Raw genomic sequence first — 17578 nt, 5'->3', positions numbered from 1 at the left:
CTTTATTGTGCTCGCCACTTTCTTACTTTGGATTCAATTCTTTATCTCTATAATTCTAAAATTCGTCCTTGTATGGAATACTGTTGCCATGTTTGGGGCAGACCTTCCAATGATGCCCTTTCTCTTTTAGACAAGGTGCAAAAATGCTTTGTAAACAGTTGGACCTGCTCTTGCAGCCAACCTCCAACAATTACCACATTGTCATAATGTTGCTTCTCTTTCTCTTTTCTACAAATACTATAATGGGCACTGCTCTAAAGAGCTAGCGTCTTTTGTGCCATCTACTTAAATTCATTCTTGTGTAACGCGTCATTCAATTAAGTCTCATATTTTTACTGTGACTGTTCCTAAGTGCTCCAAATATTCTTATTTATCTAGTTTTTTTCCTCCAACATCAGTTCTTTGGAATTCTCTCCCTTCATCTTGTTTTCCTGATTAAATTTCTTAATTCCTGATATAATTTGCATTTTTCTTGATTCCTGATATATTTTCTTAATTCCTGATATAATTTGCAATCTTTTAAGTCATCTGTTAATTGTTATCTTGCTTTATAAACTTCATCTTTTCTTTTCCAGTAACTTTCAACTCCAACAAGTGGTTGCTTGTTTAAAGTGCCTTGTTGGAAGTGGAGATTTAAAAAAAAATATATATATATATATATATATATATATGCACTTATTTTATTCATATATTTATAACAAAAAACTCCATATAAATAGTCACCATGCTTGGTCCAGACCATATTTAGGCAAAATCTAATTACTAATGGATTTTCCAATGCATAACTCAAAATTAAAGCATAACTCAAGACATTAAATTTAATAATTAATATTAAAATAATAAATAATGAAGAAAAGAAAAGATAAAGTATTTACATAAGAAAAAAAATTTCTAATGAAATTTTTGAAAAAGAAAAAAATCTTGAAAAAGAAAAACTGATCTTTAAATATTAGAAATCAAGGAATATAAAATATGAAGAAATATATATATTTTTCTAATATAGTTAAGTTTAGTTTTTATTTATTCCTTTTTTTTTAAGGTATATTAAAAAATTGTTCTATATAAAACTTCATATAATTACTTTTTTGGTAAAGAAACAGTTTGACAAATAAATTGTTTTCTTTAAGTTGTCAGTAACTTATTGAACTACTAAATAATTTCCATAGCCACAAAATTGTTGTAACTCTATAGCCGCATGATCGATGTTTTTTATTACAGTAGTTGGAGATTGATGAAATCTTAAAACCATTTATCAAGATAAAATTGAATTAGTCTTTGATTTTAAAATGATTTTTAAGCATAATATTAATTAATTTTAAATTTAAATTGTATCATTTTTAAGTTGCAAAAATAGCGGAACTCTCTAATTAATATAATTTTTATGATTAATAACTTAGTATCATTTAATTTTTTATGTTTTAATTTAATAATTAAAAAAAAAAAAAAATTTAAAAAAAACTTATACTGCTGAATGTATGATAAGTAAATCTCTCAAAATTAAAAATGAAAACAAGTTAAAAAATGTTACTAGATCCAGAGCGGCTTCCCTCACTTCCTGACCGACTAGTTGCAGGAGATTTCTTTGAAATAGAATCTTGATCAGAATATCGGGGTGGTGGGTTATCTTCATCATCTGCTGCACTATAAAAATACATATTAAAATAATTTTAAAAATACATTTAACAAGCTGTGTGATTATACATATTTCATAATATGAAATATCTCTCACGAAAATGCTGCTGCACCAGCAGTTGCAACTATTGGCGCTTTTGTCTTTGATTTTGCTTTTCCTCCTGATGGATAACCACCTTTGTAGTCAGATTCTTCTTTCAAACCTTTTTTATTAAAAAATATCAACAAATTTTTGGTGAAATTAAATACTAATATTTTTTAAATTTATTAAACTGTATTATTAAATTAAATTGCATTTGAAATTTTAGATTTATTAAGTACTTAAAATCAATGCTTTTATAAGCAACAGTTTATATTTTATAACTTTTATGTTTTATTATTACTTTTATAAGCAACTGGACCAGTTCTCAACAAGAAAACAAGAGTTATCAAAGTTATAGTTATGAAGAGCAAGCATAAACCAACTGCAATAAACCAGTTGCTACGATACCATGGAAACTGTGATGCATGTGCTTCGGGCTCTAAAGAAAAAAACAAACACATAATTGTTTAATCAAAAATTTATAAATAATTATAACAGGTATAATTCATACTTAAAGCTCTTATTGGTCTTTGCTCAGTAACATCACTAGTTTCACTTTGGCCCATTGAATTTACACCAACTGTCCAAAAATCATAAGGTACAAATTGAAGTTCTTTAACTAGAACCCAAGCCTGCTGTGGAAACAATTGTGAAACATTCTTTACTTCTTTAAAATAATTACCTAAAAATCAAAAATTATTAGCTCAACCAATTTTATAACATCAATAACTGAATAACTAAAATCATAAACTTCATCAATAAACTGAAAAACTAAAAAATGTTACAATAACCTCTTGGCCGATAAAAAATATAAAACATTGACGGTAAACCACCATAATTTGGTAACTGGAATGTTACATTAATTGAAGTATCATCAAAAGAAACTGCTTTTGGAGCATTAGGTTTTCCAGGAACTAAAACCAAAAAAAACATCATAGCCAATAAGTTTTTTAAATGTTTCATTAAATATTTTCTAAAATCTTACTGTCATCTTCACTAACAGCAACAAGTATCTTTTCCCAATCTCTACCAGGTCCGATTCGGTTTCTAGCATTCATTGTCACACCATAATATGTCAGAGGAACAAACATATTAATAAGGTACGCCTCACGAGACCTACGATCAACACTCATTCTTTCAGTTTTAACAACTACTGGAGGTAGACCTAACAACTCAAGCTGACTGTTTTCCCATGTAATCTCATACTGTTCTATATATCCATTTGGATTAAGTGGAGGCTGCCAACTTATATGCGCAGACCTACCAAAAACTCGAAATTGAACTCCGTAAGGTGCATCAGGAACTAAAAAGATTATAAATTCTATTGTAAAAAGTCTTAAATACAAAAACTATTTAAATTATAAAAATAAAGTTCTTTTTATACATTATTTAAAAAATTTTTCTATTCCTAATAAAGTATTTGCAGTATAATTAATAAAAAACTTAGAATAGATCACTTCTTTAATTTAAATGTAAGCTAATATATGTGTGACAAGAGAGCTTGACCAGAGATCATCCAGGTCATATTTTAAAAATCCAGAAAATTGCTTGGGTTAAATATCCGGAAAAAATCCTGAATATATTTTCCCTTATTTTCCTCCTAATTTTTCTCTTAGCTGAATTGTTACCAATTTTTTTCAAACTTTTCTTAAATTTTTGTATGATTGATGAGTGAAAAATCTTAAAAAACAAATATATTACAAAAATATATAGCTAAACTTATATGTATGGAAAATGTTATGGATATCCGGAAAAACTAAAAGTTGAGAAAAATAACCGAAATTCCAGAATTATCCGGAAAAAGTTAATGCCTGGCTTAACCTTATAGTCAAGGACCTTAAATACAAGACCTTGGTATAAGCTATTTATTTTATTTCATCGCATATAACCAATATTAACTTATTATTATCTAGAGAAAAAAGGTTTTAATTTGAATTACAACTAACATATATAAATATATTTTAAACTATTAAAATAAAGCAAAAATCTTACCTCGTGCATCAGATTCAAAAGATATGACCTCACTTTCTGGACTAAAACCGCCACTATTTAAGGATGAAATTGTTGCGAGAAAGGTTAATTGTGCAGACATATTAGCCAATGAACCACCAGAATGAAAATCATTGCCAAGAAAATAATGGTAATTATAAACAATAGGGTCAGTTATTGCACGCCTTAATCTTCCTCTCAAATCTTCAGCGTCAGTTACATTCCAATATTTTAGCTAAACAATATTTTGTTATAAAAAATATTCATTTAACTTTAAATATTTTTTTAAATTAACTTAATTAAACTTAATTAAAATATTTTTAAGTACTCACCCTATAACCTTCTGCATTGTCAGCTTTTGTCCAAGTAAAGTCAATAATGTATCGAGTTATTGAAGCTACTTTAAAATTCTTTGGAGGTAATAATGGAGCTGCAGAACAGAAATGAAATTTATTTACAAAATAAATTAATATATATTACATATAAAATGTATTAATATATATATATATATATATATATATATATATATATATATATATATATATATATATATATATATATATATATATATATATATAATTTATATAATACTTAAAATTATACATAAAATTTCTTAAAACATTTTTTATAATTATTTTATCTTTATAAAATATTTGTATCAACATTAGCTTTTAGGTTATGAAAAACTATTTTAAATTTAATAATCAAAGTGAAATAATAATAAAAAATAACACTTACGATCTTTTCCTGAAAATGCTGTAGCTGTTTTATATGCAGGTCCATCGCCAATACTATTTTTAGACTGAACATAAAATTCAAACTCCTTATTAATTCCAGGTGTTGGGATCTGAAATTCTGTTACATTTAAATCCCTTATTTGATTAACAGTGAAAGATGTTGCTCCTACAGGTCTGAAACCAACTTCATAAAAAAAATCAGGAGCTCCATAATATACATCAGTTATTGCCTGAAGAAAAACAATATCTCTATAATAAACATTTAATATTGCCAAAAAAAAAAAAAAAATATCTCCATAGTAAACATTTACTATTGCCTAAAGACTTGTCACATTATTATTACAGCATTAAGATATGTAATTATCTATAGATATTGTACATAGTGCCTTAAAGGCTGGGAAAATGTTTCCAGAATAAAAAAACATTTTTTGCAATAACCCTTTAAAAAACTCAAGAATGTAGAGTTTTGGAATTTTTGAATCTTTTCTGCAGCTGCAAAACAGTATATTAAAAATAACTTTCCTACAATGAGCAAGTTATGAAGTAATGAGCAAGTTATGAAGTAATGAGCAAGTTATGATGTAATGAGCAAGTTATGAAGTAATGAGCAAGTTATGATGTAATAAAACTCATGTTATTTTTAAAGATTATTGAATTGTCATTGTAAAAAGTTATAAAACAACAATAAAACAAACTGCACAGTTAAGAGCTTGTGTTTAATATAAACAACTTTGTGACACTGTTCGTGCTGAAAGTTTGTGACGCTGTTCCTTTTTTAAAGTTAAGTTTTTATAACATTAATAACATAAAACGCGTTTAAAATAAAACAAATAAATAAACAAGTAAGGTCAAAGCAAAAAAAAACATTAGATACCGCATTTTTTATAATTTATTGCTATTACTATTAAAAATCCAAGTATAATAAAGGTACTAACAAAAATTTAAGTATAAATAATTTTTTCATTCAAATGGTTTATAGGTTAATGTTTTTATTCAACTTTTTCGTTCAAATTCTTTTGTAACAAAAAGTGAGAAAAAAAAATTGATTTAATGAATCGATTTACATTTCGTTAAGTTTAAGTATACGCTTAAATTATTTTTTTTGGAAAAAAATTTCCTTGAACATAAGTAAAATAATTATTTTTATTTAAATTTTTTATAACTTAATTTTTGGTTAAATGTTTGCAATAACCACTGGTTTAATTTTTGCAATAGAACATTTCTACTTTAAAAGCTATTTTCAAGAAACAAAAAAAAAATTTACAATTTAAAATGTTTACAATTTAAATAAAATTTTCTTCCTCACCTGCACTTTGTTGTAAACCTGATATTTTTACTGTAGCTAGATATACAATTAACTTTCAGGAATGACCCTCACTATGCCACTTGTATTATGGATGCCGCTGCAATTAAATTTATAACTATTGAACGTTAAGACTTTTGAAATTTTTTTTTAATTTTTTTTTAATTTTAAATCGCAAAAATATTGGAATGAGAGAATATTAGAAGACTTCTATTGTTCAAATAGGTTTCTTTTTAAAAAAATTCCTATAAATAACTTGCATGTTTAAAGAAAATGTTTAATCTTGATATCGCTTTAAAAAAATTTAAATATAAAAAAATGATATTGCGCTTTTCATATTCTATTCGATATTTCTCATTAAAATAATTTTTAATTAGAAGCTTATATTATGTGTTAATAAATTAAATGTTAGTAAATTGTTAGGGGTTATCTATAAATTACGTCACGCAATTTTCGACCATTTTTAACCTCCCCTCTCCTTTTATCACAAAATCTTTACACTTTAGTAACAAGTTTTGTATGAGTCATCACAAAACCACTACCCCCCCCCTATAGAGTGTGACAATTTATGGGCGACCCCTAAAACATTTAAGATAAAAATAAAAACATTTGTATGGCTAACCTTTGTGAGTCTATTAAGTATTTTACTTAAATTAATACAGTTGATGAGTTAATATTTGAGTAACTGTAAGTTACTTGTTGTTTTGATTTAGTTAATAAGTAAATTTACTATGATGTAGTTTATCCATTCAGTAAATCAAAGTAAATATAACTTTAAAAGGTTCAGGGTCAATAAAGCAAAAAATGTTGAAGCATAAATGTTACTGGTTTCTATTAGCATAGCTTAAGTATTAGAAATTTTTTTTTAATAAAAATAAATTTAATATATATCTTGTTATACTTAAAGTAGTAAAATTAATTATATAAAATTGTTGATAAAATAATAATTTAAATTATTAATATTGAGTTAATTTGGTGCAATGTTTTAAAACAACGATAAAAACCAGGCTGCTTTGTTAAAAAAAAAGAATGAAGAAAAAATTTGCTTTTAAAATTTTTGCCTTAACAACCTTTTAAAATATTATTGGCTTTCATGCAAGAGATTTAAAGTAACTTAAATTCAAAAGTGCTTTACATGGAATGAAAATCTCTGCATGAAAGAGCAAATAATTATGCTTCAAAAGATATTTATTAAAAAGATATCTATTCAAAAGATAAGTTTAGCGTGACCCTAAAGAGATAAGCGTGGCCCTAAAGAGATAAGCGTGACCCTAAAGAGATAAGCGTGACCCTAATAAAAACTTTTACTTTACTTACATTACTTTTAAGAAAAAAAAATGCTAAATTAAAAAAAAAAAAACTAAAAAAAAAAAAATTCGTGAAAATATTTTTTTTTAAGAATAAACTAATTGCGAAGGTGTTAATAGCAACCGTGATTCACAATCACCATACGCTTAATTCGAGCCTTAAATGTTCTGAATAACGTGGTTTCTAAAAACCACTTTTAAACAATACAATTTGATTTTCAATAAAAAAAAATAGGGGTATTAAATAAGCTAGTTATAATAAATGTGGATTGTTACTACAGTGAGTTAATTTGCAATATAGAAAAACTTGCTTATAAAAATTGACATAAATAATAGATAAAGTATTAATAATATAAGAATAAAATTGGAGATTTCCTTTTAACTTTTATAACTGCTAATTCAGGTACTTAAAATTAAAATTTATCTCATGTTATCATCTGTTTGGTGATTATGTCATAATTGTTATCATTTGTATCCAGTTTGCCGACTGTACTATATGGTCTACATATGCCGACTCGCTTGTCTAAAAGAGCTAAATTTACAGACTTAATGAACTAAAATTCATTGATGAGGTGGGGGGGGGGGGGGGGGGAGAAAGCGAGAGAGAGGGTTTCGCACACCATTTGCACCAGCCTTGTATGTACAGTGGCTTTAAGTGATACATGAGGTCCTCTACCATCTCTTCACTCGTCCATTTAGAGCAGAAGAACATTGATTTAAATGACATTAAAACCATTCAGTTAAACTGAATACTTTTTAACGAAATGATAGTTTACTTGTCTTTTATGACTTTTAATCATGACTAAAACCCTGACCGAACTCTTATCCTCAGTCAATGAATTTACATTTACTTGATATTCCTATCGCCAGTGAGTGTATTTATGCCAAACAATACAAAAAAAAATTATCATATAAGTTTATCTATATATTTAAATCAACAAAATATTTGTGGTTGTTAAAATATGTTTTGGTCTACAAAAATTGAGGGTTGATATTTGAAAATAAAAATAACAAATTTAAACTAAATATGTTTAAAATTCAATTTTTTAATTTAATTTGAACTTGTTTTAAAGCACATTATGCTTTATTTAATGGCTTCCTTTATAAAATATCTGAAAACTAAAATAGACACTGTAATGATTTATATAAATTTATAAAAACAATTTATAACTATTTTCATATTTTTAATAATAAACTTCATTACTTCATTACAATAAACTTTTTTTCAAATAATGAAAAAAAGAAACAGGTTTCAAATCAAATAAAAAATAGAACTAAAGTAACCAAATTTTTTCAGTAAAAATATTAAATAAGGAGCTTTTAAAATCCCAAAACAGCAAACTTTAAGCATATTACAATTAACAACAATACAATTAACATATCTCAGCAAATAATAAAAACAAAAGTGTCAATAAATAAATGTCAACCTAACAAGACAAACTTAATATGCTCATTCTTTGTTTAAAACAACATAGTTCTTTGTTCGCTTATTTGGCTTGAGTTGGCATCGAACCTCTGGGTTCTGAACCCTGGGTTCTGAGCCAGAACTCTAACCACTGCGCAATGGCTGCTCATCTTTGATTTTGCTGAAGAAAGTTTTCAGTGGTTTTTTTATAAATTAATATAGGAAAGTATATTGTGATGATAACACTCAATTTCAATTAAGTAATGCATTAAAGCACAAAAGTATTGAATATGGAAGTTAAACAAACTTTATCTTTGATCAAATTGAAGAGAAGCCATTGAACAGTTTTGTTAAAAGGACTTTTTAATCCACCTATTTTAAATGATTTTGGATATTGACCAAAATTTAAAAAAATAAAACATTATACTGTCAAAATTTCATATTCTTTAAGCAAATCATAATTTCAAAATACATTGTAATGTAAACAAGAGACTTACTTGGTTTCGAAGAACACTTAAAAAAATGTCTCAAGATACTTTTCTTAAATTTTTAAAATTCTATTTCAGGTAGTTATATAATAAATTTTTCTAATATAACATATCTGTAACAAAAGTGTTTCTCTTAATAGCATTTTAATCAGCTAGATTATTTCATCATGTGTATAATTTGTGATATGCCTTGTGACATGTATTGATAATATATCCATATTTTCTGATTTTTTTCATGCATAATGCTGTATTGTCAAAATCCAAAACTTTCTTTGTTTATGAGTTAGATCTCCGAGGAAGCTTGTAGATCATTATTGAACCTGAAATATATGCCCACACATTTTATACTAAATAATTTCTATTATGTGACAGCAAGTTTGACAAAATCATCAGTCTTGATAACGTTTGAGATGTCAGAGGTTTTAGGGTGATTAAGAAGAACATTGTAAGTATTATCTGCTTTCTGAGACTATTATTTTTTATGTTTTTGATAACGAGGACAAAAGTCAAACAACAAAAGAGTTATAGTAGTTAAAAAAGTTTTTCATAAAATTTTAGAGTTAGATTTTTATCACATATAATTGCCTTTGCTTTGCTATTTGACTCTCTTACTGATTCTAGAGTTAAATGAATTTGATCACAAAAAAATTAGGAATTTGTTTGTTTACAGGTTTTCACAACATTTTCAAAAGAAATTTAGAACCATCAAACACACAACCCATATTACAAGTTTTCATAACATCTAGAACACTTTTTTAAAGAGAATTCATTGGTTATTCAAAAACAGCAACTTCCTGATACAATAACATTTTTGTAACATACACCTTGTCACAGAGAATAATAGTTCCTAGTAGAAATTTTAAAGTAGAAAAAAAAAGCATTAGAAAGTTCCTTGCAATTTTAGAATAAACTAAAAATCTATCTGTGAGAAAAATTGTGCAAAATGTTATTTTAGTTTAACCTTTTTGAAGTTTTGATCCTAACCTGATCATACACTAAAGTGTCGCTAAACATTTTAAAACTCGCATTAGGTAAACATTTTATCCAATGTGTTTTCTTCTTTTTGTCTCTGGGAAATATATAAATTTTTTGAAACATTTTTAAAATCATTTGACTTCTTCAATGATAAATAACTTATAGAACAGCATTAAACACAACTTCACCATTTTTCATAAACATAAACAAATTTCACCATTTTCATAATAGACTAAATAAAGTATAAGTATAAGCAAACCAACAGATGGTGCTATTTAATTTAGTCTTTATAAAGATTAAAAAAATTAAATGATTGCTATCCACTTCATTAAAAATTATTATAAATAATATATAATTATCGGGGGTATGTATAGAGTCGTTTCAAAACATGACAAATTGACTTTTACTTCAGTTGCTACAGTCGATTTGCCATTTTATCTAACTCCCAGTTCAATTTAAGTTGATACGCTGCAAAATGTTTGACGTTCTTTTAAAAATTTATGGTCTGGTGAGACAAAATCTGTTAAAAACATGGGTTTTTCAGTGAAGCATTTCATTTTCTAAATGAAATTTTGTATTCGAAATTCCGTCACATAGTCAACTTTGCTCAGCTACAATTTTGAATAAATTTTTGAAACTCCACATTTTGACTAATTGTTAACCTCCATATCTTTTAAATTAAGTTTAAATTATTTTTATTTTTGGTATGAAAAAAGAAATGTATGTAACAAATAAAAAAAGAAAAAAACTGAATGTAGCAATTGCTTTACTTGCTTCAGCCTGGCTTCTGACAGGAGATATTTTGTTAGTGAACTAACACACAATCAAAGATAAAATTTCTTTAATAACAAACAAACAAAACTTAATACCAGATAAAGAAGTTGATTCAAAATATATAAATGGGTTTAAAGCAAAACTAGACGAACATACCACACCTAGTCATATACCAGCATATTAAATTGCAATTAAATTTTATAATAGAAATTACAGTTTCTAAATATAAAAATAAATAAACAACTTTAAAACTGTAATAGACTTCTATGTTTAATTATAAAAAAACATTTTAATTTTAAAAACATTTTCTGGGTGGCCCTTGAAAATTTTTGAAAATTGTATATTAGTTCCTAAAAATTGAAGGGCTTTTAGTTGTTATCTAATAATAGTTAATTAAAACAGCCAAAAAATTTAAATTCCATTTTGTTTTATGGTTTCTTTCTTCTTTTTTTTTTGCAATTCAAACTAATCAAATTTAGTAAATATTTAACAATAAACTTATTTTGTTAAAAGTAAAAGAATACAAACTAATATAAATTAAACAAAGAAAAAATAAGATACCCAATTTTTATTTTGCTAAAAATAACTTACAGTCCATGAAATAAATAAAACTCCTGGCATCATTTTTGTTATTCCTGTTACATTCAAAGGATTCATTGGCGGAGCTTTAAAACAAAAAAACAAAACAATGTTATCACAAAGTATAACTATTTTATTTAATAAAATATTTAATTTATTTTTAAGGAAACATTTCAAAATCATAAATAATTATTTTAATAATTATTTATTTTACTTTTTCAATAAAATAATTTGAGTAGGCAATTATTTAAATTTTAAAAGACATCATTAAAGAGTTTAAAATAATTTGAGTAGGCAATTATTTAAATTTTAAAAGACATCATTAAAGAGTTTAAAATATAACTTTAATTTTCATACAATATTTCTAATATTGTATACATTAGTATAGATGTCAAGTATATGTATATAAAAAACCGTTAAAAACAAAACAAAAACAAGCATTTAATTAAAACATGAGAGTTTGAATCGGTTAATTTCATTTTGAAAGGAACAAACTAAATTTAATACTTCTCTTTTTTAACAAAAATCTGAAAGTTTTTGATTTTCATGGACCCTAAACCTGTAATCATCTACAAAAGCATTTTAGCAATCATCTACAAAATAAACACATTTTAGAGATTGAAAACAAGTAAAAAAAAACAAAAATTAAAATAACCAAAATCTATCAATAATAATAAATAATAATGCTAATTAATAATAATAATACTAATAAATAATAATAATACTAACTTATAATAATAATATACAAATTATAACACCTTTGTACATAGGTTAAAATTATGTCACCTTTGTACATGATTAATAGGTTAAAATTATGTCACCTTATTGATCTTTTGAGATTTTAATTAAAGTTTCTATCTATCTAATAAATGAATTATTTTTGTAATTTTTTTAAAACTGTTTATTTAATATTATTACATAAACAGTTTTAAAAAAATTACAGTAATACTTCATTCATTATATAATTATATCTCATTTTCCCAATAGCATCAGTAGAATCACTAACTGACATGCAACAAACAACAATTGCAAACTTTTAAAAAGGTTTTTAATACAAGATTTTTACAATTCTTTAATGCAAGCCTTACCCGGAAGCGTGTGCAGTCGCATGCCTTGTTCGTCCACGCTTACAGTAATTTTTTTAGGCAACTTAACCACATTTTTATATAGTAAGTGTTTTAAGTATTCTTAAAGCTAAAAGAAACTAAAGAGAATAAAATAGCAATACTGAAAGAAAAGAACTAAAGACTATATGAAAAACCTAAATGAAATAAGCTAAAAAAACTAAAGACGAAATAAAAAATCTAATAAAATAAGCTAAAAAAATGGAATATTAAAAAAAGAAAATTGTTGTCAAAAAAATAATATACCTGAATATTTTACTGTTTTTATTTTCATAATTTTAGGTCGTCTTGGTCAATACCAAAATTGTATAATAAATTTTCACTACAAAAATTGATACATGTCAAGGAAAAAAGTGGATAAAAATCAGACATGGACAGGAAAGGCAATCGCACTCTATTCCTGACCACGCATTTATTTCTTTTTTGTGATAACTTAACCACGGCTTTTTAGATTTTTGAAAATGTTTCAAAAACTCGCAAAATAAAGTATAATGTTATAAAGCGAGAAATTGCTTTTAACAATTGTATACTTTAAAAAAAAATTTCATTTAAATTATAGAAAGATACTATATAGTTAACAAGTGCATTTTTTACTGTGTAAATGTTTTTAAAACAACTTGTATGGTTAATTTTATAAACAACAACAAAAACGATTGTTTCAATAAACTTTTTGATGAAACCATAAATTTAATAGTCGAAAACATTGCAAAGTTATTTTTTTGTTGTTGTTATATGTTGTGTAAAAACATTTCATTAGAGAGTAAACTTTCTTTTTTGAAATGTTTTTACACAAGGTTAAACGCTTTTAAATAAAGCTTTAAAATGCTATTAAACAAATTATTAAAGAATATCAAATAAAACTTTTATTTATTTCAAAAGTATTGTTTCAACAATAAATGTAATTTTTCTAAAACAATTTGTATTCTTAATTTTATAAACAACCACGACAACAAATTTTTTTTTTAATATATTTAATGCGCTTGCATTTAATAAAAGATATTTAATAAAAACTAACTAAAAGATATTTGATGCACTCGCATTAAATATCATCTTTAATAAGTTTTAATTGTGTAAATTAAAATACTTAAAATTTTATCGCTTTAAAATTAGAAAATATTGAAGTTTTAAAGTTATTCAACCTTAACGTAAATATAAACATAATTAAAAATAACTTTCTGAGTTTTAGTTTTCTTCGGGTTAGATTAGTTGAGTATTTTTATTTTTCTTAATTTTTTTTTAAGATTTTTTTGTTTAGCTTGTTTATAATTTTCTTTCTTTTGTCAGGCTTTTTCAGCGCGTTTTCAAATAACTAAAAACCTGTGGTCAAGCTTTCAAAAAAAATAATAATCCATGGCTGATAAGAATATAACAAAAATAAAAACTTTTTTTGATATACAATTTTTTGCGACTTTTTTCAGTCAGTATATTACGGAAATACTATATAATTTCCACTAGAAACATGGACAATTTTTAAATTTGTTTTTCAAATGTTTTTGCTAAACTTTACTGTTTTTATCAATGCACAAGAAAGCAAGAAAACTAATTGCTATTTATTTGTAAAAAAACTTTTTTTTTAAAGTCTTTTATTTAAAAAAATAAAAAGTCATTAATACTACTACTTAAATATAAAATATTTGGTTGATTCAATACCCTCATTGAAATAGTCTGCATAGTTTATTTCCAGATGAACTATTGTTATTGACGATACTCCAAAAGCTTGTGGGCATTATTACTTTACTGAACTTTTTTAGCAAAATGTTTAGGAGCCTATTTAAAAGTTTTTAAAAACATTTTTTAAACAGAGTTTAACATGTTCAAAATCTCTAGTAACTCGTATTAACATTGGATATTGGGCAATATAAAAGAAGCAATTTCAGACATGCATCAAATGTGGTAAATACATTTATTAAAGAAACCATGTTATTCTTTTATTTAACTTATTCCATCATTACAAAATTGATTAATCAAATAATATATTTAACAAATAAATAACAATTTGCTTTTTTTTTTCTTATTATACAAGTATTAAGAAAAAAACATCAAATATAGCAAAAACATTTTTAAAAGCGAAAAGACATTCAAAACGAATAAATGTAAGAAAAAAAATCAACAAAATTTCTCATAAATCTAGCATACATAGCAAATTAGTTTCTTAATTATATGGACTGATAAAAATCATGAATAAATTGCATATCAAAACTTTCAATTGTTGTTTAATTGTTATAAAAGATTTCTTTTTTCAACAACTACTCTAAAAAAAAAAAATACAGAAGTTGTATAAAAATTTTATACAAAATTTTTTTTTTATAATTTACTTTTTTTAACTATTAAATTTTCTAGTTTATTTAACTAAACTTGATTTCGCTACAATTTTTTTTTTTTTTAATAGATAAGTTTAGCTTTTTGCCGCAAACTATTGAAATGCTGTATAAGTTAAAAGACGTGAACTGTTGTAGTCAGTTTCTCTAAAATAATTACTTTAAATGTGGACAAACAAGGCGTGCAACCGCATGCGCTTGCCAGGAAGACTTGTTAATTAATTGTGCAAAAAGTGATTTCAAATCAAAAAAATTTTTTTATATACTTTAGTAGCACATCAAGATCTATTTTATTAAAATTAACTTTTTTTTTAATTACTTTGTCAAATTTTATTTAATGATATATCTGTAGTATATCACTATTTAAATACTCTTGATATAGGTGAATGGACTGTAATCAATAGGAAAAACTCTTAAAAAAAAAAAAAAAGAACATAGCCAATTACAAGAGCCAAACAATGTAATAATGTAAAAATTTAAAACCAGAAAAAATTCAAAAGCATAATATAAACTGCACAAAAATTAAAAAAAAAAATCAAAAATAGAAAAGATAGATAAAAAAAAGAACAACTAGTTGTTTTCTTAGTTGACTTACCAAGCTTTCAAGTCAAATTTGAGCATTATGACTAAACATCAAATTCATAGTTTATGTTTTTAGAATTCAAAAGCAAATGGTGGTTAGTGTTTGCTGGAAAAAAAGACTGAAGGTAGAAGTAGGAATGACAAAAATCTCAACTATTTACAGTCCCGGGATTTCAGGATTGAAAAATTTGTCCCCCTGGAAAATCTGGAGATTGAATAGAAAAAAAATGCAATTGTAGGAAATAAAGCATAAAAAGAACTAACGTTTTACGCACTCATTAAACACTTAAAAATGATTATTTTAATGATAATATAACTAAAATACTTCATTCATTAACGAACCTAAGTAATTCAAATTATAAAACCATACTTTAAAATAATAACACAGTAAAAATAATATAAACATGCATAAATATAAATGAGTTACATTTATTTTTGAAAGTACTACCCTAAAAAATCAAAGCGTCCATCATTTCATTGCTTAATCATATTTAATTTTTTGAACATAAAAACCCAATGGCTGAGAATGCTTGTTTGGACTCCATACTAGTTGGCTATATAGATATTATATAATCATACAATTTTTAAAGGTGATCAAATCTTAAAATTTTTAAAGTTATACTTTCTACCCTTATAGTTTGTGTTCTTATTAGCCAATCCTTTTCCTTTTGCTTCATTTAATTGTTCACTGATTGTTTTGACATTATCACATTGACGGCTAAAAATAGCCTGGTTAAACTGAACACAACTACCTCTACTTAAGGCTGCTGCTGTTATTATATCTGCTGAGTTTGAGAAAGAATTTATCAGGTTTATCATAATTTTTTTATTTTGGATACTTGTATTTGGTACAAAATACAACTTAGTTTCTCCGTGCAGCGGCCTTGCTCGGCAAGGTTCGTGTTTCGGAGTTAAAGAGTTGAGAGAGGGTTGCACCACGAATAACAACTAATAAAAAAAAAAAAATTAAAAAAAAAAAAAAAAAAATGAGTAGCCTCCTCGACTGTAGTGGCCCCCCTCGGGCCTTGGGGAGGTGAATAATCTGGAAATAAAAAAAAAAAAAATCTTTTGGGATATTTTATGAAGTAACCTGACCATGAAGATATACTAAGCTCCTTAACAGTGTTCTCTCTTTAATTCGGTGACTCAAAGCATTGTTTTCAATTACCAATTGTTGTTCTTTTATTTTTGTCAATATGAACTCTAATGCAATGTCAGAGGAAATTAAATTTGTGTCCCATCGACAAAATGCTACCACAGTTGCTTTAACGGGAGTCAAAAGTACTACTAAATCAGATATCATTTTACATTCCTTTTCATTCATCTGAATCTAATAATTCATGTTGGCATCCAATTCTAAATCTAGAAGGGTCTTTATAACACAATAACTTTTCAATTTTAACTTCACTAATTGGTCTAGTATAAGCCAAATGCTGCTCCAACGGGTTTTGCAATCCATGATTAAATGGATGACTTTACCAAACTAAATTTTTACATACTTTTGTAAATAATTTTCATTTTTGTTTGCTTAATTTCAACTTCAGATGTTCTTGTTAATTAACCATGAATCATTTGAATCTCGAATATAATCTTCCTCTTCAGAAAACAATTTCTACTTTAAATAGTGATAACTAAAGTTTATTTAACAAACCTTCTTTACTTTGATAATTTCATTAAACTGATATTTAAAAAACTTTTGTAAATCACGCACACATTTGTAACTAAAATGAATTAAAAAATTCAAAATAAAATTAAGGTAAACCTTCAATTAAAATTTTTTGATCTTCCTATCAGCATTCGCTAAAATTTTATTTATTTTTAATATTGTATTAGTTTTAATATTATACTATGTATACATTTTTTATATGTTTAAGCGTACATATTTTGCAGATAACCAATAATGCTTTTAATTTGTTTTTTGATAACATACAGAAAGAGAGAGATTAAAAACAAAACATCGCAAAGAGAATAAACAGCTATAAAACCAAACATCTACTTTATCTAAGCCTATACTTACATTTTATGACGTACAAATTACTTAATTACAACCTAAAATCAAATTAGTTTGTAATTAAGTAATTTTTGTACTTTTACTTTTTTTATGACAATCCTGAAGTTCTGGGAAAGTTTGGAGACTAATCCCAGGATTTCAAGATGAAAAATTTGAATGGAATCTCAGGATTTCAGGATCCTGGGATAGCCATCTCTAAGTGTAAGTGCCAATGAACTAGGCTTCATTTGGAGATATGACTATTCACTCAAACAGCCTTGGTCTAGATGAAG

General features: G+C 25.4%; 1 protein-coding gene across 1 annotated transcript in view; it reads right to left on the bottom strand.

Moving 5' to 3' along the window:
• The window catches only part of LOC100213389 (fibronectin type III domain-containing protein), a 49322-nt gene that overhangs the window by 10158 nt on the left and 21586 nt on the right, over positions 1-17578 (bottom strand). The window contains exons 11-20 of the mRNA XM_065818356.1: positions 11284-11357; positions 4442-4670; positions 4036-4133; positions 3707-3938; positions 2700-3017; positions 2506-2628; positions 2226-2396; positions 2016-2153; positions 1730-1835; positions 1529-1641 (exon numbers count right to left, since the gene is read on the bottom strand). Coding sequence (XP_065674428.1) covers positions 1529-1641; positions 1730-1835; positions 2016-2153; positions 2226-2396; positions 2506-2628; positions 2700-3017; positions 3707-3938; positions 4036-4133; positions 4442-4670; positions 11284-11357 — 1602 coding nt within the window. The remainder of the gene's footprint in view (positions 1-1528; positions 1642-1729; positions 1836-2015; positions 2154-2225; positions 2397-2505; positions 2629-2699; positions 3018-3706; positions 3939-4035; positions 4134-4441; positions 4671-11283; positions 11358-17578) is intronic.

This window comes from Hydra vulgaris, chromosome 14, assembly GCF_038396675.1.
Source record: "Hydra vulgaris chromosome 14, alternate assembly HydraT2T_AEP".
Taxonomy (NCBI): Eukaryota; Metazoa; Cnidaria; class Hydrozoa; order Anthoathecata; family Hydridae; genus Hydra; species Hydra vulgaris.
The sequence above is the reverse complement of the archived record's forward strand: the minus strand, read 5'-3'. Positions and strand labels throughout refer to the sequence as shown.